The sequence below is a fragment of the Megascapheus bottae genome, chromosome 3, assembly GCF_031878675.1.
Source record: "Megascapheus bottae isolate mThoBot1 chromosome 3, mThoBot2.hap1, whole genome shotgun sequence".
Lineage (NCBI taxonomy): Eukaryota > Metazoa > Chordata > Mammalia > Rodentia > Geomyidae > Megascapheus > Megascapheus bottae.
The window spans coordinates 30,969,608-30,995,621 of record NC_143511.1 but is presented as its reverse complement, the minus strand read 5'-3'; the positions used below and the strand labels follow the sequence as shown (position 1 = coordinate 30,995,621).

Sequence of the window (26,014 nt, the reverse complement as noted above, 5' to 3'; positions counted from 1 at the left end):
CCACCTTCCAGAGAGTCCCTTCTCTCTTGACCTCCCCAGGTTCTCATCTGCAGGGTCTCTGGTGCCCTCACTTAGCGGTTGTCGTTGCCATCCCGCTGGACTACTTACCTGCTCAGCTCATGGCACCGGCGTACATCACCAGAGCTGCTCTGGTACAGGCACTGAAATCAACAACACAACTCCTGCTTCAACAGGACAAGGAATCACAGATTCTTCCTCATAACTACACTTCCCCCACAGAACATTCCACCGTCACCTTAAGCGTGAAATTGCTCCCTTGAGCCTTAACCACATCCAGGCTGCAGAATAAATAAAATACAGGAGCGTAATGCTGACAGCAGTTAATTCAACAATTTGTTGTATCTGGAGCTGTACTATAAATGTGGATCACAGTGAAAATGGGCGAAAGTTTTACAGAAACAGTTCATATGACTAAGGTGTGATGTTTCTGTAGGCAACATCAGTATGCCGGGGCCAGCTGGGGTAACAGGTGGCCGGGTGCTGTCTGGTCCTGTGGGGAAGCGTGAACATGGCGACCCAGAGCTCAGGCAGAGGATGGTCATTCATGCTGGAATGTGTATGCTGATCTTACTTACAACAAGGCTGTTTGCCAACTCATCCCTGCCACCTGGGGCAGAGGAGCCTTCACTCTGCTGTCCGCAGAACACATGCTTTGGTTTGCAGCCTCCGAAATACTTGATCACCTGTGTCTGCCCAGACACACCCTCCTGTCCTACACTAGCACCTACTTTTCCAAAGGTCCTGGTTACACTCCCAGGTACAGTTGGGGTTCAGTGCATCCACTGCCCAGCCTCTTGGAGGGGTCAGTCAGGGCAAGCACGTTTGCTGCTGTGGTACTAGTAAGTCAGCAGGCAGGGTCAGCTCTAGCTCTGTGTTGGGAGCTGGTTCGCTAGATGTCCTTGCTGCCACAGGCATTTTTCTAAAAGAAACCAGGTAGTTGAATTCCTGGCAAATACGTGGGTTTCCGTATGTGGCCCAGTTTCTCCTGGAAACAACACAACCTGACAGCTGGTATGCAGTCCCTATGGGAGTCTTAAGAATGAAAGCAGTGGAATATCTTCCAGGCCTTTGTGTCCTCATCTTTTAAGCAAATTCAACATAGCATCCATTTCCACAAACAAGGAAATGATACAGTAAAGCTGCCATGGCTTCACATTGCCCTACTGTCTCTCGAGGGGCCTTAAGAGGCACTGGCACGCAGCACTGCCTCCACTGCTCAGTTGAACTCTCGAGTCCCTCTCTTCACAGGTTCCCCATGATTCCAGTGGCAATCTGGAGGCAAGAGCAGCCAGGGCACTTCTCCATGTGGAGAAGCCTGGGGCTCTAGGAGAGGACCTGTGCAGTTATTTTTTCTGCCATGTTCAGTCAGGAAAGGACAAGGAGCCTTTATTTTTTTTTTTCTTTCACGTAAAGAGGTTATAAGAAAAAGAATGGTAGAGGAGCAGCTCAAGTAGCTTCCTTTCTGGAGTGAATTTCAGGAGACCCAGAATGAAATATGGAGTCATGAACGGTCTCAAAGAGGGACTCCTACATTGAATGGGCCCAGCCACGCATGGAGAGTGCAATCTGGCATGAGCTCTCATACTGCCCAAGAACACAGAAACCAAGCACTGGTGCTTCACGTGTAGTCCCAGCTCTTCAGGAGGTTGACAGTTGGGACCAGCAAGTCTAAGACAGGCTGCCAGCAATAAGCTAGAAACAGGGATATGGCTCAAGCAGGGAGAAGGGACCTGGAGAAAAGGATAGCACTTGGGCCAACTTCTAAGCCCCAACATCAGAACAAAGACAAACCCCCTTGCTGATCAGAGGCACCCTGAGAGAGGGAAAATGCCAAGTACTAACAGTGACGCAGCACCTTACATGCTACAGGGAGGTTACTTCCAGCCCAGTCTTCATACCTAGCCGTCACTTAAAGAATGGTTCTCAAGATAGTGCTGCTGCTGTGCCCTTCCAGGGATGTTTTAGAAGGCACCCCCCACCAAACAAAATCAAAAAGTACACTTAGGAGACCAGGTGCTTCAACGGAGAAGCTCACCTCCAGTCTCAAAGTGAAAGGTAAGTCAGGGAGCCCATGGCACAGTGTGTTTACAGTGATAAAGTGATTGGACAGCTGCAGAACTGTGGTGACAGATTAAACAACTGGCTTTGAGAACCACGCAAACGTCTATAAACAGAGCCTGTGTGAGGCTTGGATGAGGTATGTCGAATGTATGATGAGTGTGGTATTTGATATTGGTGTGGTACAGTGTGTATGGTGAGTGCAGTGTATGCAGTTTGGTGTGTTAGGTGTGTCATGTATTTCCAGGATGTGGCAAGTGTGGTCTATTGGTGGTGTCTCTGGTGGGTGTGCTGTGTGGAGCCATGCAGTTTGGTAGGTGTACTGTCTGGTGAAATGGGTGGTGTTTGGTGTGGCATGTGGTATGTAGATGGTGTGTGCTCCAGTCCGTCAGAGCTGGTAGCATGGTGACACATTGCACACGATCCTCTATCCTACTTAAGTGACAGGATACCTGGCGAGCTGTCAGATCTAGGGCAGTGGTATTGTAACATTGTGTAGTAGCTGAGGAGTTTCAGGGAAGGTATGTGGCCTGTATGAGGCTGTTTTAAGATATACAAATTTGTCTGGGAAGCAATGGGACTTGTACTTTACTATCCACTCCCTGTGCTCATCTACATGTACTAATAGCTCATAGCATTTATAACATAAATGGTGTTACAGATTTACAAAATGGCTCTTGGCAGGAAAAAAAAATAAACCTCTCTATTTCTGACTGCCTGATGCCCTCTCTTTGCCAGAGCAAGGAGTACACAGGAGGCAGAGGGGCACTGTTGCTCTCTTTGTGCCTCCCTGAGCACTACCTTCAAGAACTTGGGCACGAAGTCCTGAGGAAAGGCATAGCCTGGCTGGGCCCAATTTCCTGGCCCCAACCTTTGACCTGGAGATGAGAGGCCCGAGTCCCGTGAGGCTACCTGCTCTGGGCACCAGCAACCCAAAATGCCTGCACAACCATTTGTACCATACTCTGTATACTCCCCCCGGGGTTCTCTCAACAGCATGTGGCTTTCCCTCATCCTGAATGTGTTCCCTTCCATGTAGAGGCCCAGGCTGGACTGAGAGACAGCACTGAGTGCTATTGAATCCAGGGCCACAGCTGAAGCATACTTTGGCCAGGTCTTTCAGGAATCCATGAAACGCTAGAACAGTCTCTGGTCCATATGGTTGACCCCTGTTGTGTCCTGACTTTCATTATAATCCCAGGATCAATTACTGTGAAAAGTATGAGACAAGAGTGTGGGCAGGGCCAAGAAGACCAAATAGAGAAGCCCCTGCCCACCTACCTTTAGCAGGACACGCTAACAAAGACACAACTGAAGTTCCCCGATGCCAACACACGCTGTGTCTGGGCATTCAGAAATGGGGTGGCAAAGTGGCCTGCATGCTGAGACTGAAACTAGCCAGGGATTCCAGAGAGGAAGATGAGTTGGGGATGAGGAGCCTGAAGGAGGGAAGGTCCTGGGAGATGAGGCTGTGAAACAGAAAAGGATGCCGAGGAAGACAGTCAGGAATGCAGCCCAGACTGGAGAAGGAAAAATGGAGTAGGAAAAAGGTAGATGAAGAAAGGAAGGACATCCTATAGGAAGCTAATGGCCTGCCAAAGTTAACATGTGTAGGATTTAAAACAGAAGAACAAAAGAGCAAGTCTAACATGTTTCCACCAAAATAACCATTTCACAACATGAACATAAGCCTATTATATACACACAAGCCCTGTTCATTATTCTTGCTATGGAAAAAAGTCTTTTAATCTGTGATACAGACTGATGAGTTTGTGAAAACCATACTACCCAATTACATCTTTAGTGGCAGTCAAAGAAGTCATTTGGAATAGGAGCTTGGGTCATGTCTGCAAACAGTGGCTCCACCTACACAGGCCCACTTTTATGAGTGAACAGTTCTTAGGCCAGGGGGAAATCCATGGGCAATGCGGGAGGGAGGGAGGGAGGGAGAGAGAAGGAGGGAGGGAGAGGGGGAGGGGGGAAGAGAGGAAGGGAGAGAGAGAGGACGATGAATGACAGGTATTTAGACAGTTCCAAGGAATACTTTCTGGACTGGAGGTTCTGAGCAACAGCCGAGGCCATATTTCCCGATGGCCTGGGAGGCATTGAAGCACTTTCCTGCATTCAAAATTGACCTAAATACAGGACAGTGATCAAGAGACAACAGACATGCATATAGGACAGTCATCATCAAGACAGCCAATGAAAGAAGGAAGCAAAAGTAGAGAAAATCTGTCTGGAACATGCCAGAAAGCAGAAAATGAGAGCAAGCTACCGAGTGGGTAAAACACAGAACCCCCCCCCGCCCCACCCGACTCCAAGACTTGGGAGAGAACACACGACTAGCTCTCAGTCCCCACCCCCCACCCCAGGCATCCAAGTAGGTGAACCTCAGTTCACACTTGGCACTGAATAGCTTTTGTCTGGTGGAGAGCTCACTGGTCCTCCATGAGTCTGGTCAGTACGTGGAGACTCTGCTGGTGTCCAGGGCTGGCTCAGATTGCTCTCCATTCTGCTGGGAGAAGCTCATGAACGTCACCAACTCTCATAAATACTGTGCTCCAGGTCAGAACAATCCTAACTGGGCTTCTTCCTGACTAGCAGGCTGAGCAGAATTCCAAGCACCATCTGAGCAAGTAGCCTTTATAGCAGACATAGGCCCAGAGGAAGAGGAGGAAGAGGAAGGGGATCATAAAGGAGCCTTGGTCGCTTGGCTTGAGACACACTGCCATCTTTGAGTAGGAGGAACTGTGTTGTGAGTATTTTCATGGTGTTTAAGGCTTGGGAAGGGAGATGATGGCTCTGGGGGATGGTGGTCTGAATGGCTAGCATCGAGGGAAAATCATCCACGAGGACGGCAGTGATGCTTTGTGAGTTAATCTATGTCTTCATAGCAATCAGAGTTTGCGTTAGGCTTCACTTCCAATATATGCCTCACAAGCACTTGGGAGACTGTAGTGCTGCCAATCCTCTCCACCGACAGGCAGCTGTACACCCCGTTGTCTCTCTCTGACAGGTTGAAAATGATCAAGTTTTTCCTTTTCTCAAACACATACTTAGGTCTTTTAGGATTCATTGTGTCATTGTAGAACTTCCACACAATCTGGGCCATGTTGGACTTCGCAGAGCATGGTAAGTGTGCTGTACAATGTTGCTTATAAATATTCTTCTGATAACTTTCTATCATTTTAGCTAGAACATAAAAATGTGCACAGCATCACCATAGTGTTCTCGGCCACTTTCAAAAACAATAATATCCACAGATGAAACAGAGCTTTGACCCACTGCGCAAGATGAAACTTCAGGAGCACTAAGACGAAGACATACATGACCAAATGGTAAGATGAGCTCCAGACAGCAGCTCTTGGGAACAAGCAAGCAAGGGAGCTCTGAGCAGCAGGAATCTCATCTCCCAGTGTAGGATTTGGCACATGTGGTATCACACTGGCATTTAAAATGTTTCAGATTGAGAGAGGGAGGGAGGGAAGGGCTGACAGTGCCCTAAAAGAAATGTACTCTTTACCTTAGTAACTGTAACTCCTCAGTACATTGCCTTCATAATAACAACACAAGATTTAAAAACTTTTCAGATTTGTGGATTTGCGGTGAGACCTGTCCCACCTGAACTCAAGTACTTTCTGTTGTCATCGTTAATACGACTTGTTTTTGTTTACTGACATCCAGATAAGCAGAACTGGAAGAGTACTTGCAGACAAAGCGTTCTTTCCAAAGAAATAAGGAGCAGAGTATATAACATGACATGTGGCTTTGCTCAAGGAGGGGAACACACACACATACACATGTTCTTGCCCCTCAGAGAAAAAAAGCTAGTATGCTAGTATGAGTGGTTGGTTGACCTAGCTGCTCCTGATGGGATGGTATAAGAGGGAGAACTCACTTGGGCATGAGGACACATCACCACTCATGTCCTGGATGGAAGTCCTGCAAAATAAAAGGATACCTGTCATTCCCTGCTCACTCATACAGGCTCTTGCCACAGTACCCAGCCCATACCTGCTGGTGCAGTCCCTGGTCTTGGGGAGAGCCATACAGGCATCCTCAGATGGGCTCCAGGCACAGTACGGATCCCGCGCTAGCACACACTCCCCACAGCTGCTGTGCTTCCTGCAGAAGGCCAGAGGGACCTGGACCACTCCTGAGTTGGAGCTGGCATAGACAAACTTGCTGCCCTGTGGTGATGGAAGCAAAGAAGAGCAGGCTTAACCTAGACCCTAGTGAGACAAGGGTTCTGAGATCCTCCAGCCCCTCTGCAACTTGATAAGAATGACCTGGAGTGCTGTGTGCAGGGAGAAAGGCCTCTCTAAGGCAGAATTATCCAGTCAGAGGACTACAGAGAGCCAAGACCACTGTTCACTACAGCTCGTGTGAGAGTCAAGGCAGTGTGTTGAGTGTAAGGGGACACGGCTAAGTGGGCCTTTGGCCTGAATGCCCCCTCTGCCAGTCTCTTGTGCCTGTTTCTCTTTCAGGAGCAGGCTGATCAACCCCATCTAACTCTCCTGGCCTGTGGAGGGGATCTCCTTGCCTGACTCCCTGGTTGCCTTCCTTCTCTCATTGCAGGTGAGACATTGTCATAGGCAGAAAGCAAACAACACAGGCTCAAGAACAACTCATTCTGGCACAAATGACAGAGTTCATCCGCACAGACAGAGCACTGTATCCCTGCAGCTTGAGTCCAGCTCCATGTGTGAAGACACCATTAGCATGTGCAAAGAATGAGCAGAAGCTTGGTGATCCAAACCAATGTGGAATACCACCAGTGGACTTTCACTCCTCTGTGCCTGAGAGGGGAAATCAGCCGCCGAGCTCCTGTGTGGACCTACCTCAAGACAAGCACTTCACAGACTCTGAGACCCTAGTGTAGTGCATCCAAGCTCAAGTGCATCCAAAGTAAGGAAGGCCAATCTAACATCACAGACACACAAAGCCACAGGCAAGGCAGCCTTCCAGCCCTCCTTCCTGGGCATCTTTACCTTCTTTGAAGATAGCAACAGGTTTTGGACTGGCTCAGAGCTGGGAAACAGCCGTGTCTCTTCAATGATGTGCATGCCGTTTTCCAGTTGGACAGCTTTGTGCAGGGAGCCCTGTGCTGCAAGGCCAAATCCACAGGTCAGGAAGAAACACCAGAAGGACTCATCAAAGACACTGATATCAGAGCAAGCACTCCTTCTTCACTTTCACATCCCTCACTCACTGAGATGCTGAGACTAAGAGGACAAGTCTGCATCACTAATGAAGAAGAAAGCCTTGCCAAATAAACCATTGCACACTCTCGAGTGACAGGCTACTCTGATTTTGATCATGAGTGGAAGTCCTGTCCCAGGGTTGATCCCAACAACTCTCATCCACAAAGCCCTCAGTGAGACAGGAAGGCAGGTTTCATGTGAGGTGGCTCCTGAGCTCCACTGGCTCTGCAGGACTCAACTAGAGATGTTCAGTAGGTGAGCAGAAGTAAGGTGGGAATGTCCAGTGAGGAGTTGGTGTCCTGCCAGCTGCTATGACTGATTCTGGAAGGCACTGCTGAGGGAAAGTGTGCCCCCCAGGTCAGGGCCCACGTCAGCCTGGCTCCTCCCTGGCTGCAGGGACAAAGCCTCCCAGCTGCACTTAGGGATGCCAGGCTGCTCAGTGCTCACAACCACTACATGCACTGCAGTGCATGACCCGCTCCCATTCTCCAACCACAGAGTTTCTTTGCACCAGCCCACTCTGCCTCTCTGTGAGCATTCCAGGCAGCTGTGAGCTCTGCATCTGGCAGGCCAGCTGTGCTAGCACCTCAGGAATCTTTCACTCTATCACAAACCACCAGAGTCCCCTCAGAGGAGATGCTCTGTCATGGAAGCACAGGGGATCATAAGGAACTTCCCAGTCTTCTTCCTCAAGGACACGCACACGGCGACTGCAAAGCCCTCGAACCCACCTGTGCCGATAAACATGACATCATAGAAGGTCCCGTCCAGGGCCTGGGTCCTGTCCACCACAATCTGGGTGTAGTTCACGTCTTTCTTTACTAAGGTGGGCCTGTTGCCTATTGGAGTGACAGAGTCCCCTATCAAAGGGTGTTCTCTGACGAACAGCAGCGTTCTGTCTGGTAAATGCAAAGAGCTGTTGTAGTTGGCTGCACGCGTCTGGCTGTTGATGCACTGTGAGGATAAAATTTCCCGGGGTTACTGCGCCTGACCGAGCACACACCGGCAGTGAGGCCAGGGGCAGCACCGCTCATCTCCAAAGGTGGAGGACAGCAAGAGATGGCCTCTCCACGGCAGTCAGAGGAGACAGTGTTTAAGCACAGGCAGAAGATATAACTGTCCTTCACATACAATCTGGGGAGGAAGTATGATCAGTGAAGAGGACAGAGGGTTTCAAATGGACAATACTCATATGATGGAAACATACCAACCAAACATTGCTGAAAAACAGGCTGGTTCTAAACAGCATAAAAGCTTCCTTATATGCAAAACCAAGATTTCATGACCACAAAATATGTTTTATTGTATCCAGTAGGAATGATGACCCATCATGTCTAGACACCCAGAAAGAGCCACGTCTTGGGGCGCTACTTGGCCAGGTGGGGTAGGCACGAATCACACGACCACTCATTTACTGTTTGTGCAATAATGAATTGGAAGCCCGGTTGTGCAGGTCTCTGCACCAAACTGAAAATGGAAGGGTTCCAACCGTATTATTCAATTATGTATTATGGCCAATTTAAGAGACGGCATTTCAGTACCACCTCTGATTTCAACACAGCATGTTGAAAACCATTACACAGTGCAAAGTAAAGAGAAGAGAATAGCTAATCTAGTGCATGCAACTACAAGCTCAGGAAACACTGGGCCTCGGACAGAGAGGATAGCGTGGCCAGTTGAACCACTTTCAGGGAAGCTCTGGTTCCTCTATGAAGTTTCAGTCCCTGAGCCTGGATCCTTGAACTGGAAGGACATCCCTCCCTGCAGCCCTGTCCCACTCACCATTCCAGGTCGAGGCGTGGGTACTTTACCATGGTAAGTAACCCACTTGGGGTAGGAATCCACACGGGCTTTCTGCAGGTAGTTCCCCTGAGAGAACACGGCCTCCACCGTGGATAGTGCATAGGCGCAAACTGCGGATAGACCCACATTGTTCCTATGGAGTGCAGGCCCATTAGTTACCATAGTGCAGCGGGGCAGAGGGAAGCACCCAACCCCACCGAGGGCACTTACAGCTGGGGTGTGAACAGTGCGTAGATAACAGGCTCCTTGGCTCTTGGGGGCCGCAGTACAAACACATCTTTCAATATGTTGAAGATCAGGCCTAGGTCTGGCTGGGAGCAGAGTAGCTTGGCCTTCAGGAAGGAGGTCCACTTATTCTGCAAGATCTTCTTGCCACCCTGGTCATCCTAAAACTCAAGCGACAGGACATTACAGGGGAGTCTAGGTGACCTCAAAAGCACTCCAGGTGGTTGACACAGTGCCCACCTGCTTTCTTGAGGAGCCGGCATGGTCCACAGAAGCTCTAGTACGTGAACAAAAAGCAGTCTAACCATGCTGGCTCAGATCTGACTTTGTGAAGTAAAAAGGGGAAAAAAACCCACAAAAATCCTTTCTCTGAAAACTCATTTCGTGAAAACCATGTTTACCTGTCTACAATGCATTACTGAGTTCTGGCTCTGAAGAGGTGGGGCATTTTGTGAAGTGATAATGAAGGTGAAATCCTTAAAATGTCAGTAAAGGTGGAAGGGCCAGGCAGGGAATCTCCACCTGAGGCTGGATGTCCCTCTTAGAGAAATCAACCCTCTGTGCTATCATGAACACTGTTCTAGGGATCTCTAGTAATTATTGCTAATCTTTTATTGTGCCTAATTTGCATATTAAAGTTTCTCATTCATACATCTGTGTAGGGAAGGAAGCATATATGAGTTTTGGTAGCATATGTGTTTTTAGGAGCCCATTGGGGTCTTGGAACAAATGTCCTATTTGTTAGTGGGAACACACTGAACTGAATCTGGGAATTGTGCACACAGCGGATAGGAGATGGAGACGCTTCTTTTATGTCAGACACAATGATTTTCTATCTCAACGGTGAAGTCCTAGGAGGACAAATGAGGAATTTCCTAAGAGAATTTCATTTTCTTTCTGACCACCAGCAGGGGAATTTTCCAGCAGGTCTGCGGCCATTTGTCTGATGGGCTTTTGAGTCCTGCGTAGCAGGGGAGGGATGTGTGTGCACAGGGAGGCAGGGACGGGGCCTGTGCTCAGACCAGCACTGCCAGGTGGTTCAGGACAAGAACTGGACTCTCACAAGGACAAAGGAAGCCACGTCAGACCAGACCTGTAGAGACCAGAGTCTTCTGTTTGGTTTAGGGTGGGGGAGGCAGTTCACAACATATCCCAGGGTATGGATCCTGCCATACCCTGTAAAGGACTCGGCCAAGCTGGGTGTGGTCGGTGTGTTCTGACAGCCCCAGGGCAGGAGGGGAGAATGAGAGCTCCTAGCCCCTTGTGCCAGTGCCTTTGCAATACCTGCTGCGAGTTCTGCATTCACCGTGTCTACCTACCACACCATGTCAGTTGATTGTACTAGCTGGGCACCAGGGGCTCATGCCTATAATCCTAGCTGTGCTGGAGGGAGAGATCTGTGAGGATCTAGGTTTGAAGCCAGCCCCAGCAGGAAAGTCAATGCGACTCTATCTCCAATTCATCACCAGAAAACTGGAAGTGGCGCTGTGGCTTCAAGTGGTAGAGTGTTAGCCTGGAGCTGAAGAACTTAGGGACATCACACAGGTCCTTTGTTCAAACCATGACTGACAAGACCACCCTCCACCACAAAACCTCCACAACTGACACTTACAGCTTCACTGTTTTGTTCTTTTCTAGCATTAGTTAATATTGCTAAAATCTTTCAATGGCTCATGTATAGCTTTTTCATAGGTGCAAATTATGAAATAACACTACATAAATGGCACTTGCCTGGCCTGGACACTTGGGGTACTCAACCCAAGGATGAGGAGTGAGGTGGCCAACAGTGAGTGATAGTTGGGGAACTGAGTTAGCAAGCTGTGGGTAGACGTCTTGGCGGTTGATTAGGCATAATCCAGACAAGTCAGGTATGCACAACAGCTACTTCCTACCTTGATTACTATGCTGATAAGGAGACATATCCAGATCAAAATGATCCATGAGGATCACCACATCAAAGAACCATGTGGAATTTGAGATTCTAAAGGCTTTCGGGGGGGGGGGCAGTTAAAACATCTGGTTCCATCCATTATTGATTGTGTTTTCCTGGGTTCCAATGCTCTATCTAAGACCTGTTAGCCCGCTTGCCCTCTAATGCCAGCCAAGCCACTCAAGACAATTCTCTGTGCTCCATAAGCACCTGCATGTAGTAGCATCCTCGCCTCTGCCCCTCCACACACTGGAGGCTTTGAGACTGACACACATTTTACTGCAGATTTCACTTTTTACACTTAAGGCGCAGATTCACTCTCATGTGGACTGAGAGCTTCAAGAAATGAGATTTGAAACTCGAAGGCACACTTGGCAAAACCAACTTCTCCTAAGCTGAGGAGGCCTTAGGTCAGCGTTGAGAACCACAGCTGTTCAGTCAACTGCATGATGGGAGAGAATGTCACTTTAGTCCCACAGATACCACTGGAGCCGCCAAGAACAGGAACTCGACATCTCAGAGGCCTCTCCAACGAGGCTTCTATGGCAGGAAGGGATTGGGTGGCAAGAAAAGGAGCATTTCCAGAGCTGGTCCTACAGGACAGAAACCGAGGCTAGCAAGCAGCACTCACCACACACACTCTTGCAATGCGGGGGACCTGCAACTTGAAAAGAAAGTAGTACTCTACAGATACTTCTGTGAAGAAGAAGTAGACCTTGTCATCCTCATCCTTGAAACCATCCCGGCTGGTTCGTATCTCTTCAGCATGGACGAAGTTAGGCTCTGTAGAGAGAAGAGACAAGATTGTCCCTGCTCATGGAGTTTTGTGTTCCTGCCTGCTCCCCCGTGTGTCATAGCCAGTCACTGCAGACTTGAGACTGGGCATAACTGCTTTGCCACTGAGCTGCATCTTAGCCCCTGCAAGAACATCTAGAATGTGAGTGTCATATCACAAAGAAACTTTGGAATTGGGACTTGTGACAGCTAGTTTGTCCCATTTTTGTGTCATTATCTTTAGCCTCAGAGTTAGCCCTGGTGGTAGCCTTATAGGACAGTTCCATGTGGGGTGCCACAAGCTTTTTGGGGCCTCTCAGCTGGCAGACAGATCATCTTCTGACAAAAATAAATGAGTCAATCCAATTAGCCCCGACCACAGGAATCTAAGATTATGCCCTTGGCTGGCCTCCTTCAGTGGGTTGGTGGTTCTCTCTGTATATAGGCCACAGACCACGAGTCTTCAAAAAAGCCCTGGACCTCACTTTCCAGCAACCCCAAGAAAAGTCCAGCTAGAAGTCTCCTACCATCCACCTGCAGTTTCAGACCTCAGCCAGGTATTGGCTATAGGTAGTAAGGCATCCTGTTGCCTTCTGACCCGGCCCTGGAGGCTGGCATAAAGGCTGCATCTTTCAGGTCATACACAAATAATACCACATTCTAATGGGAAACCTGTCAGTTCTCCACTTGACATTTCAATGTCACTTTATGACAGTCTCTGAGATGCACTCAGAGCAGGAGGTACAAACAGCTTCTCAGCCATATTATTTAGCAGAAGGCATACCAAAATAACAGCCTAGATTCCAGTGGAGGTCCTAGCAGTTCCTGTGGTTCCACTGTGCTGAGGCTGAGAACTCAGGACTTTCACAGCTCAGTGACAGCCAGAAGGGAAGTCTACCAGAGCATTCCCTTCAGCTTATAGACCTGGTGTCTTACCATGCAGCCATGGGATGTCAGATTCTGTTTGCAGATGACTGTAGAAATAGTTTCGGGAGATGATGAACTCGCTTCCCAAAAAATTATATGTTGTCCCAGCATAAAGCTCTCCATCTGCACAGGCCCAGGAGCAGGGAGGAGAAATAGGATGTCAGATGAGCCCTCTACTGTGGCACTGAAAATGAAGTGTATGCCCATGTGCTTGTTTTCCAGTACTGGGTCTTGAATTAGGGTCTGGGCCCTTTCACTTAGCTTTTGTGCTCAAGGTGGGCACTCGACATCTCCACTTCTACCTTTTAGTGGTTTTTTGGAGGTAAGAACCTCATGGACTTTCCTGCCATGTTGGCTTTGCACTGAGATCCTCAAATCTCAGCCTTCCCAGTAGCTAGCATTACTCCCGATCCACCAGTACCCAACAGAGATCAATTTCTTTGTAACTGCCTTAAGCCTCCATATAGAAGAGATTCCTTACACATCCCCAGACGTCTATGATGCCACAGCCACTGTGTTCATTGAAGACTTTTTTTTGATGGGGATGATTTCAGGTGCCACACTGAGCTGCATTTTTTGAGTGAAAGAGTACCAGTGGAACCCAAACAAGAACTTCCTACAGCCTGTAAAACATAGCTCCTCCTCCCTTTACCATGGATTTTACCCTAATAAGACCACACTAATTTGAAAGCATTGTAAGGCAAAATGCACTTAAGGCACTTTCTAATGCAAACAGTTGACCTCACCTGAAGTAAATGTGCTTAGAAATACTAGCCTGCAGGGAGGAAGAATCTCCTCACCCAAAGCCTACTTTGTAATACATGTGCATACACTGCACTGAAGGTGAAGACTGAAGGAGTACGATGTGTAACACATAACCACAGAGTGGAAAAAAAAAAACATAAGCAGACCCATTTGACTCTGAGACTGCACAGTGATCTGTAGCCATAATAGTTTTGGAACCATTTGCTGCAGAGTTCGGAGGCTATCAAAAATCCTATGTCTCAGTGGCTCAGCTGCCTCCCAAAAGGAGTATTTGAACACTGTGTACCAATAATGGGCATGCTGTAATGGTGGTGGCTGGTTACCACATTCAACAGTGAATTCAAAACTCTTCCACAAATTAAGGAGTCTGTGCTAAAGGACACACATTTTCAGCAAGGGCAAGTGATGGGAAAACAATTCCAGGAAAGAGATTAGAAAAAGTAAGTGGGTGGAGACCAATTCTGAGTAGGAACAAAATACTTGGATATAAGTATAGGGGCTAAAGGAGCTTGAGCAGGAGAACTTACCAACCATGGTAGATGTATAAGTGTGTGTAGGGCTAAAGGGACACTTCCCCCTGCCATCTTTCTTTATCCACAAGAAGTCAAAGGCTGTTAGGTTCTATAATTTAATAAAGAAGAAAAAGGCATCATAGAACATGATTTCTCCATCACAGTGTGTCTTTGCATGATTTTGTTTACGAAGACCAACCGAGGTGAGGAAATGCATGCTGGACCACAGGCCCATGCCCTTGGAGACATGGTGTAGATCACTTAGCTCCATCTCCACCCCTATACCCCAGGTCTTGGTTGAGCCATGAAGGAGATCAAAGCCTCAACAGGAGGCCTACATGTTACCGCCTGGTGCTACCACCATGTTTCTGGTGATTCCTGAGAAGATCCAGCACATTTTGTGAGTCCTCAACACCAACATTGATGGGCAGCGGAAAATAGTCTTTCACTGCCATTTAAGGGTGAGGGGCGAAGATACATTCATGTAGCATTGAGGAAAGCAGACATTGACCTCACTAAGAGGGCAGGAGAACTCACAGAGGAGAAAGTAGAACATGGGATCACCCCATGTCAGTACAACCTTCCAGACTAGTTCTTAAACAAGCAGAAGGATGTAGAGGATGGAAAATACAGCCAAGTTCTGGCCAACCATCTGCAGCGGCTGAAGAAGATTCGAGCCCATAGAGGGCTGCATCTCTTCTGGGGCTTTCGAGTCAGAAGCCAGCATACCAACCACTGGACACCCTGGTCAAACTGTGGGTGTGTCCAAGAACAAATGAGTCTATAGGCCTTTTCTGCTAATAAATAGTTTATATACTGGGAAAAAAGGTAGCAAAGCCTCAGTCTACTCAATAGGAAAATGGAGACAGAAGCTGGTAGCTCTACAGTTGTTGAAGGAAAGGCCAGTGAAAACCAAAAGCAGGATATATTCAGCAAGTGATTGTAGGATGCAGTGTTTTACTATAATAAGCACAGAGAGAACCACAGTATCCAAGAATCAAGCAGTAAGTATTTTTGTTAAAAATAAAAGCATATATAGTATGAAGCTAATTGAAAGGACCTCCAGGATATTGAAACAAAAGCCATATAATGAATGATTGTTGTCCTTAATGTACTATGTTATCTCTCATCTCATTTGCTGTCCCTTGGTTATCTCATATTGTTACTGTATCTCACTTTGTTATCTGATATATTGGATATATTTGTATTTGGTTATTTGAAATTGGATAGGGAAGGGGGGAAAACCAAGATGGGAGGGTGGGGGGAGGGTAATGGGGACCAAGATATGTGAAAGGGTATCAATGCATGTGAATTAATGCACCTTCTATCTGGCAAATATCATGTAACCCTTTTATTAATTACAACAAAAATATTAAAAAAAAATAAAAGCATAAATTAAGAAGTAGAATCCCCCGACCCTACAGACCTATGGTGTGAAAACTCAAAGCAGTTCCAAGCTGCATTGAAAGAAAGGACAGGTCAGGACTTCAACCATGGAGTAATTTCTTTACCTGAATAATGAATAAAGGGGGTAGAACCAACTGTAAACTTACCAAGCATGGAAAAGGAAAAGGAAATGAAATGACAGGTGAAGCTCAGAGAAATGTCCAGAAATGGCATAAAGGATTTCTCTCCCTTGAAAATTACTTGATTAGTAAAATGTTTCTAGAACACTGCTCTCTTGTTTGCACTTAAGCAAAATATAGATCCCAGAAATACCTCTATTACCCCACATCAACTTTCAATTTCAGAACCAAGAGGGCACCAAGTGCCATCATGCATGACCACTCAGTGAATCTTATTGTTAAGCACCATGTTTCCTAAGTGAATTTCTTTTTTTCTCTCTCTCTCATGGGAGACAGGGTCTCACTATGTGACACAGGTTGGCTCTGAACTCATGAATCTCTTGCCTCAGACAGGACTGCTAGGAATATAAGCATGGCCATCACATTTAACCATTCTAATTAACCATTACAACTCAGGGAAGAATCCATACGTCAAGGTGCCATTTCTCTTGCTTATGGATGGGCTCGGGTTTGCTTCTCTTTTTTATTTGTTTTCTGTGTTGGAGATCAAACCCAGCGCCTCTTGCATTCTAGCCAAGTGATAAAGCTGGGAAATTGTTTTAAATTCAATCAGTGAAAATAGTAACACACAAAACTATACATTTCAGCAGCTTTCTCCCTAGTCTGTTTCACATTCCACAAGTTCAGTTATTGACATCCAACCGAGAGGTCTGAGTAGTAAGATGACCTTCTGCAGTCTGCTGTGTCCTGCACAGGATGTAACCTTTTGTTCTGTGTTCATGCTGTATGTCCCACTGAGAGGCCATCTTGCTCATCAAATTCACAGTGTAGAGTCTGGTACTACCTGAGATTCCTGACATTTATCCCCAACAGAGAAGAGGGGCCACTGTGTTGTAGCACATTTCAGATGTGCAGAAACTTACTAAATCCAGGGATGCTTCATTTTCAACCCAATCATTCATCTATATATCAAAACGCTCCTTCTCTTACTGCAGGTGGTCACTGTCAACTCTGGTCATCTGAATAAAAAGAATCTTTTCTGAAAGGCTTAGATACCACAATCTGAGTTTTACCCTGTCTAGTTTTTGTGGTAAGAAAAGTCCTTCCATGCCAGCACACAGCAGTCGTACAGGATTCAAGTTGGAGCAGTCAAGATTGGATCACGTAGAATGGATGATGCTAGGAGGACCCTTCCGTGTTGTCAGTGTCCCATCAACAGCTGACAATGCATGATGACACCCCGAGACTCAGCAATGTGCGGATGGAGCACACATGCCACCAGAGACCAGGACTTTCATCCTGTGATATTGAGCCAACCAGAGCCAGAAGATGAAGACCCCAGCAGTAGAGGGCATCTGTCAGTGGTCAATTCCTAGATCGTCCCTGCACCAGTGCCCAGGACTACTGGGCCCTAAGCAGTGCCTTGGGCCATGCCCTGGGCAGGTACATTGAGGCTCAGATTAGCCATGGAGGCTACATGCTCACTCTACAGCCTGAGGAGGTTATCTAGAGAGGTCTAGAGTCATCTTAGCTCTCACACCGTGGATCTGGAAAAATGCTAGTAATCTTGAGGTGGAGTTTGCTTTATGTCTGCCCGGGTCTTCACTCTGCTTTAGCCACTGCCTAGGCTGCTATGAGCAGGACTGACTGTGGAGTGAGTCTGTGTACTCACCAGGAACTGACATACGGGCTGGAATGCATTCGTCCCACACACATAAAGGAAGGTTGAGGTAAATTGCTGCAGCACTCGGACATAGTTGAAGCATTCTGTCTGTGGAGAGAGAAACCCCATCAATAGCCAGCCACTAAAATGCCCTCTGCGTCCCCACTGTGAAGTCTGCTCTGCGCTGCCCTTCCTTTTTTTCTGGTTCACATCATAGCCATCTTCCCACAGCAGAGCGTTGTCTTGCTATCTTTGTCATGATGAAAACTTTTCAGGTGCCAAGCCAATATCACTTCAGTCCTTTATTGATACTTGGCAAAGCCCTACTGACCAAACAAACAACCAGTATTACTGTTGACCTCAAACTGGATTTAGGTCTCCTCTGCAAAAAGACATTTATTGTACTCTCACAAGCACACAAACCATTTCTTGGGGTGGCCTCTACCTCCCATGGGGCACTGCCCTCTGCTGGAACACACCCAGACTGGAAAGAAGTTTTCTTCCAGTCCTACTCTCACCTGAAGGGAGAAGCTGGGCACAGAGAAGGTGTCACCAATTGTTCAGCCACAAGGCCTCAGGGGGCCAAGTCTCCACAAAGGGCCCACATGTTAGTTAGAGCTGACAACACTTGGATTGTATGTGCAACAGTCAGAACTTGTATAAGCTTAGGGAAGACTTTTGGCTGTGTCTGTTTGGAAACTGTTGGGATTTAGTTCATGATCGGCCAAGGGGAGGGGTGGGAACCCCAGGTCACTCTCTGGCTCTGCGCAGGGAAGCCAGAGCCAGTGGCCAGTTCCCTCTACCTTTAAGATCCTGCAGTATGTGTGAGTGTGATTCCACCAGTGCCCGCTGCCCTTTGGCTTCCTCAGGGCACACTGGGTTTCGAGACAAATGTTTTAGGAAAAGTGGCTAACCTGTTCCTACATGTGTCTAGGGAAAAGTGTGTTTTGTAAAACATTTCATTTTCAGCTTTCTAACAACTGCTGGATGTTGTTATAATCCAGCTCTCATGAGTAGTGCTTGTATGACTGGACTCTAGAAGGTTGAAATCTAGACATCTGCAGGTCCCAGGTGGGGACAGATTGGTGGAGTGGATGCAGAAGGTGACTCAGTGCTCCTAAAGAAAGGGACAAACCAGCGCTCATGGAATGTCACCATGCTGAGATCCCTGGGAGACGGGGTGTCCACTCTCTTTCAGACTGCTGGGTACACCCTCAATACTAAACAGCTTTTTTTTTTTTTTAATCTGTTGTGGAGCTTGAACTCTGCGCCTGGGCATTATCCCTGAGCTCTTCAGCTCAAGGCCACCATCTTACCCTTGAGCCACAGCAACACTTCTATTTTTCTAGTGGTTAATTGAAGATAAGGATCTCATGGTCCTTAGTACCGGGCTGGCTTTGAGCTGTGATCCTCAGATCTCAGGCTCCTGAGTAGCTAAGATTATAGGCGTGAGCCACTGTGCCTGGCCTAAACAGCTTTTTTTTTTACAGTAAAAATCCAAGTAATTTGGAGAAATGCAGTTCATGAAGTAGAAAACTTGTTTTTCGAGTGCATCCTGTATGCGGCAACTGCTGTAAGTGGACTTGCCACAAGAAGTCAGGAGCCAAAGGAAAGAGTTCCCAGGCTCTGTGATGACTTAATGGAATCCAGCAGGAGCATTCTGTCCCTCACCACACCTAGCTACATGCAGAAGACGCTCAACTGGGGAGATTAGACAACTAAGGAAAACACGTGGGGTCTATAGCTGACAAAAGCATTTACCTCTTTTGACCTCCCTTTCCCCACGCAGTCTGCTTTGGTCTTAGCTGAGGCCTTCCAGTGTACCTAGTAGAGAAGGATGAATAAAAGCTAAACCATGGGATAAACACTCACAGCTCAAAGGCATATAGAGTTCAGAGGCCAGATGTTTGTGACACGAGGTAAAACCTCAGATTTGAGAGGATGACTGGGGAGCCATGTGGGGCTTCCTAAATATTCTGATTATTGCCCTGATAGAAAGTAGTGGGCCATAGAAGGCTCTCAGAACCTTCTAGTTCACTATGAAAGAACAGCAGAAACTAGAGCACTGAAAGTGGGGAAATGATCTTGTAAACAAATAAACAAAAAACACTAGCCAAGTACTGGCAGCTCACTCTTGAAATGCTGCCTACTCGGGAAGCTAACATCTGAGGATTGTGGTTCAAATCCAACCCAGGCAGAAAGTCACTGAAGCACTTATCTCCAATTAACCACCCATCATCTAGAAGTGGTCTATGGCTCAAGGTTGTAAAGAATTAGCCTTGAGCAAAAGAGCTCAGGGACAGTGCCACAGCCCTGAGTTCTAGCCCCACTACTGAGACAAACAGACAGACAAAAATCGCACCCAGTAGCACATCCACAGATAAGCAGATAAAGAAAATATAGTACATCTCTAACCATGGAATATTATCATATATTAAGTGAATGGAATTCCTTTGGATGTGTTGAGTTCAGTAAATGGTGTTCTGAGAGTTTACTTCAATAGAGAAGGAAATTCTGTCATTTTCAGCAAGATAGATAGAAACAGGGGAGGGGACATCACTGCAAATTAAATAAGCCAGACAGACACAGACAGAATCCAATGCTTTCTGTTGTCTATCATGTGTGGAAGCTAAAAGCAGTCAGTCAGCCTGGACTACTGGGCAGACAGAGTGTGATGGGTGGAAAGCCCTGGATTTGAGCAGTAATCCAGGCTGACTGAGTTTAGCTTCCACACATGACTTTGAAGTCTAGTTGCAAAAGAAGAAAGAGAAGAGGGGGAGAAGGGAACCTAGAGGTTGTCTCTTTCAGGGTTGTTGTGCCAGCAGTAGCTGATGGTGAAAGTATTAGCATGGTCAGCTCCGCACCTTTCTAAGGAGGATCCAGGTTGCTTCGTCTCCTGATGGAATTGGTATTGGGTTGGTGTACGGTTTAGCCAAGGGAGGCTGCCTCGTGGTTCAGGCAGAAAAGAGTTCATTCTGGGGAGAGCACACTCCTGGCCTGCACATGATGAGATGGTGCAGGGGGTGCAAGAGATGAAGGGGGAGAGACAGAGAAGGAGGAGGGAAGAGATCAAGGGGCAAGGGGCACAACTAATGATGGAGACTGGTCTCTAGGGAGGGGGTGGGAGGAGGGATGGTCATGGGGACCTCCCGCTGTCCCCAGGTGAGCCATTACCTGGATTACACAGAAGCTGGGTGGGACCTCTAGGGACATGGCCACAGGTTGCCCAGAGGTAGAAGGGGTGATTTTTTATCCTGGGCAGACCTAAAGGTTAGGAGCTTTTGGTGTGGGGCCTGCTCTCCAAAGCCACCACAGGGCTGAGAACTGCATAAGACAGATGGGGAAACAGAGGGCCCTAGACTCCTGCCTCGCTTTCCCCAAATGACCATCCTGGATGAGGGATGGAAACTGATGAAAAAATAACAGGAGGAATTATTCAACACTCCAAGATTTGTACAGGTGTGGCGCTCAACATTTAGAACGGACACAGACCTCATTTTCAAACACACACATAAACGTATATACAATATACTGGACATTTATCTGTGTATTTGATAATGAGAAGGTAAGGGAAAAAAACGATGAGTGGGAGGGGGTGGAGGGAGGGAAACTGGGAGAAAAACGTGGAAAGGGATAGCAATGTTCAAGAAGTGATGGACTCACTACCTGATGAAAGTAACTGCAACTACTCTGTGCATTACCCCAACAATAAAATTAAAAAAATAAAAAAGCAGCATGATGAAAAAAAGAAAGCACACAGACCTCCCTGAAAGAGGGGAGCCCTGGTGAGGGGTCCTTCTGAACTAATGCAGTGGGTTCTCCTCAAAATGTCCCAGGAGCTGACAAACCACACAGGTGACAACACTGCACTGGATGTCTAACTGGATACACAAGTGGTTGAACAAAATCCCACTTGTCTGAAAACTGAATTTTCTCATCTAACTTCATGAAACCCTGAAGGATGGGGGCATCAGTGGTAACTGGCACTGAACCATATTTCCAGGCTTTTCACTAAGAAATTCCAGCAGGCAGAGCTCCGGGCTGAGGGACCAGGAGGACAGGGCTCAGAGGTACAAGACACAGAGAGGAAGGGCTGCATGGGCCTACAGCACCACCCTGTCTGGTGACTTCTGAGAGAAATAGTATTTGCACAGGGTAAGGCTCTGCAAGCCACCCATGTGTCAAAAATTAGGAATAAGCCAGATGCCAGGGATGAGGACAGAGCATTGGCATAGGAGTAGGGACAGCAGATGCTCACCACCAGCTAGGAACAGCCTGGGCAGAGAGCAAGGAAACAACCCCAGGACACTTGTACCAGGAGGCTGGTCAAAGCCTGCCACCATTTCACAGCCTGCCACTGAGCATCAACTAAGGACCTGGAGTTGGAGCTTAGCTCAGGGGTGGGCATTTGTCCAGCCTGCATGAGGTCCATTTCCATGGCCTAAACCTCTGACAGAAACAAAATAGGACCAATCTGCAAGCGGTGGAAGCAAAGTAAAGGTGTTTACAAATCAAACCACTGAAACCTCTTTTGCTCTCTGGGTGGCAGTAAGTCATAAACTCCTTGTGGTGAGGACTGATAACAAAAGTAAGCCCCCAGCATCTGTCTCCACTTTCTCAGTGCTCTGAATTCAGGAACTACAGTACTGGTAGAAGCATTCTGTTTTCTACAGGAATTGTGGCTGCCAGAGGAAAAGGAAGGCAAAGGTGACAACATGTACTCCTGAATTTGGTGAAAAATACACTTTGGCTTTGCTGCTGAGTAGGAGAGAGGAATCTGATTTCATGTAGATTCAAACTAAACAAAAGACAAGAGGTTTTATTTTTTCCTTTTTCCTGTTTTTTTTCTTTTCTTTTTGTTATGTTGGTTTGATTATATGTCTTTGGGAGTAAAAGGGGAGGCACAGAAATAGAGGGTAAATGGTGAACAAATGTAGTAGTGAAATTTACTGGACACTGTAGAAATTAAACTGCACAACTTGTGGGTGGGGATGGGAGGGAAAAACTGAGAAACAGTGAGGAAAGGGGTGATATTTTTTTTAAATGTCCTCCTTAACCGACCTATGAAAATATAACCCCTCTATATATCATCTTTAGAGTCACAATTTAAGAGCCCTCAAAAAAAATCCCACAAACAAAAGTGTTTGTGACTAAGTTGGTGAAATTTGAAAATCATTTGATTATTATTTGATGACATGAACCTTTGGGATCCTTCCCTACTCCCTCCAACCCCAACCCTTATTTGGAAAGCAAAAAATGCTTCCACAGATGAAGATGAAGCATCAATTTTGCCTTAAAGGCAATAGACACAGGGAAGGTGCACAGTGAGGTCAAAGCCTGGCCTATGAAACAATAGGAGCCTGGTCTGCTGGTATAAGCACCATTTTTGGTCATGGGCGTAATAGCCTGCTGGCAGGCTAACTGTGGATACCCTGAGTTGGGCTTCATAAAGGTAAGGCATGATATGGATTGTGAGAACAAGAGAGGCTGCGTACTTTCGCATAGCTGCATCCCGCCCAAGAGTAATAGGCCCATCACCCACCTCCAATTGCTTCTGAGAGATGTTGAGTGCATTCAGTGCAAAGATGGCCTCCCGGGCGCCCACATACAGCGTGTCCTTGTACATGTTCAACAGCAACTCTGAGTAGTTGTATATGCCTGGCTTGTGAAACTGCATCATTTCTACCTCTGAGAGAGAAAGGGGAACTAGTAGAGTTAGGGAAGGAATGACAGAGCCAAGATGGCATTTTTAATCTTGGACAGACCTTGAGTACTACACATGGCTATTGGCAAAGGGCTAGGACCCAGGCTTTCTTGTCACAGAGAAACAACAAGTGCCTTAAGAAGCAGAGCTGCAAGATTCAGCAACCGTGTGTGCATGTCTGGTTATTGCTCATCCAGGCTCTTCAGCTAGTGTGAGTGAGCCAAGGATGTGCAACTTCTTGTCTCTAAAATTCTTAAACTCCTATCCTGATGTCTCCCACACATCTTTACTTGCCCACCCAGCTCATCTAGATGTCTCAATCATCCGCTGATTAGGTCTGCAGAGAACATACCAATTAAAACTTAAAAAAAAATAATCTCAAGACCATTGCCACTCCCGTATGAATGGCCAGTTTTGTGCTTGTGATAGGAAGTGATTGTTGGTGCTTCACTCTGGCCTCAAGGTGTGACTCACCTACCTGTGGCTTCCAAGAGAAAAAAACAATCAGAGATATGGGCTATCACGCCCAACTAAGCATTACTTTTTTCCCCACCAATCCTGGGGCTTGAGCTCAGGCCCTGAGCACTGTCCTTAGGCTTTGCTCAAGGATAGTACTCTATCACTTGAGCCACAGCACCACTTCTGGTTTTTTTCTATGTATGTGGTACCAAGGAATCAAACCTGGGTCTTCATACATGCTAGGCAAGCACTCTACTGCTAGGCCAAACACTCTGCCCCCCTCAGCATTACTTTTTAAAAAGTTGTTTCATCTACTAGCTGTCCAAGCATAAAACTGAGAGGTTTTAAGTTGGCGTTATTGACAGATGTTCAATTGATTGAATACCATGAGTTTAACAAATGTCCCAAGCAACTTACAACTTGTTATTTCTTATGGTTTTTCCCTGTCTGCTATGCCACTTGCAATCTGTGTCGCTATCATCAAAGAAGCTTCACCCTGAATATCTGTTCTTCAATTTAAACAGAGCTGCCCTGAAATATATTCCCCAATCATCTGTTTTATAATTGTTTTCATTGAGCTATGAACCCTTGAGAATATAGATAGTAAAATCCCCAGTACTTGGTATTCGTGCTGTACAAAACAACACAAATCAGGAAGAACCAGGTCCTGCGGCCTGCTATGCTAACTTTTTAGTGCAGAAGGAGGTGCACACAGAGCACAAGTTCTGGCTCTGTGCCTACTGGCCTGGAAATGCCTAAGCCATGGAGGCAACCCTATGCTTAGCAACAAGTACTTGTGACCTCCCTCCCCTGACCCAGAGTCCCGGGTCCCAAGACACAGGTCCTAGGAGAGGAGATAATCACAGCTGAGACCAGAGAGCAGCAAATGTCACAAGGCCTGACAGTTAAGGAACTCTCTCACCACACTCTTCACCAGTGTGCAGGGTAGGAGCCTATCCCTAGAAGGATTGCGTCACTATGGAGTACAAGAAAGACGTTTCCCTTCAGAGATCCCCTAGTCAGGTCCCTGAGCAAGCCTTGAGCAATGTTTCCCCTTACCAAAGCGTCCCACTGACCAGCAGCATGGGCTGCCTGCTCACGCAGAGTGAGAGGCTCAAGAGCTGGGTGCTGAGCTGTTCAAGCCAGTGACCCCTCTGTCCTGTCCCCTCCCTGCAGCACTAGACCCCACTCAGCACTAGCTCTCACCTCCAAGCTCCCAGGTGATCCTGGGTATGGGCGCAAATGCCACCACCATCCCAAATTCCACCAGTAGAGCCAGGAGCAGCCCTCTGATGGGGTCACACCTCTTTATGGGGTGGAGGGCCCCATGTGGGAGGTCTTCAGTAGGCAGGGCCATGGCTGGGAGAAGGAGGAGGAGGAGGAGGAGGAGGAGGAGGAGGAGGAGGAGGAGGAGGAGGAGGAGGAGGAGGAGGAGGAGGAAGAGGAGACTGCAGGGGTTGTGCCAGTGTAGATGACACACAAAGCTAGGACTGGCAGTTGTGCTCAGAGCTGGCAAGTGGTGGGTCCCCAAGAACCAGATATCTCCAGCCAGGTAGGAAGTAGCCCCTCTCTGCTCCTGAAGATTCCTGCTGCTTCCTTGTGGCTTGCAGAAGAAACACTGGAAGCGAGAAAGGCAAAATCAATTGTCAGGATGTTAGGGTACATACTGTTCTCTTGTTTTGCAACATCTCCCACTTCTCTGCCTTCTCCTTTGCCACAGTCCAACTTCTGAGGCACAGAGGTTGTCAGAGGAGACATTTGAACAAAGTCAGAGGACAATGCCAGAGCCACAGGGCTCAGGACTTATTTCTACTTCCATCGGGCCAGTTAACATTGTAGGTGACACTCAGAGATGGGTCTCATCCAGCCTGTGGAGGCACTGTTCAAATGAAAGTGACCAGCCAATAGGTGGTGCAGCTTCGGCTGGTAGCCAAACACACAAGGAAGGCACAGAACCCGAGTTTGCGGCTCACAGAGCCCTAAGCTTCTGAGTTCCTGTGATACCAATCTATGTGGAAATGGCCAGAGAGACCACAGCAACCCAGACCTGAAGTGTCCATATGCATACATACATGTGTAAAACCTGTACAACACACATGTGTAGCACATGCTAATGGTCTAATGGGCATGCATAAACATTTATATTCAAGCAAGGCCACACTACCCATGAGTAATAGTCTTAGGGTGGGTGACACAACGGCTCCAGGGACACATTCAGATCTTCAGCCTCACTCGATTCCTGCTCAACTCTGACAACTAAAAGCAGACAGCACCAGTGCCCTATTACAAATTGAGATCTATCCTGATCAGTGGAACTGCGGCAGGCCAGGAAGAGGGCATACAGGCCTGAGCCTGCAGCTCCCATTATTCCTATCCTAAATGCTAACCAATCCACCTATGAGTGACCACAGTCTGTCCTGTCTGTAGCTCATACAAGATTAGC

At 47.3% G+C, this 26,014-nt stretch overlaps 1 protein-coding gene and 1 pseudogene across 1 annotated transcript; one reads left to right on the top strand and one right to left on the bottom strand.

The window, feature by feature from the left end:
• Positions 1 to 4,547: 4,547 nt before the first annotated feature.
• On the bottom strand, positions 4,548 to 24,928 carry LOC150065206 (semaphorin-4D-like). The gene is made up of 14 exons (XM_090329334.1): positions 24,778 to 24,928; positions 22,951 to 23,096; positions 19,170 to 19,232; positions 17,418 to 17,516; positions 14,235 to 14,328; positions 12,952 to 13,065; positions 11,873 to 12,024; positions 9,297 to 9,472; positions 9,066 to 9,219; positions 8,015 to 8,237; positions 7,071 to 7,186; positions 6,094 to 6,269; positions 5,978 to 6,021; positions 4,548 to 5,271 (listed from the first exon to the last, which is right to left on the bottom strand). Exons 1-14 carry the CDS (start codon positions 24,926 to 24,928, stop codon positions 4,955 to 4,957), a joined length of 2,025 nt encoding a protein of 674 aa, XP_090185460.1. The 3' UTR covers positions 4,548 to 4,954.
• Positions 14,582 to 14,998, top strand: LOC150065207 (small ribosomal subunit protein uS13 pseudogene; annotated as a pseudogene).
• Positions 24,929 to 26,014: the final 1,086 nt, after the last annotated feature.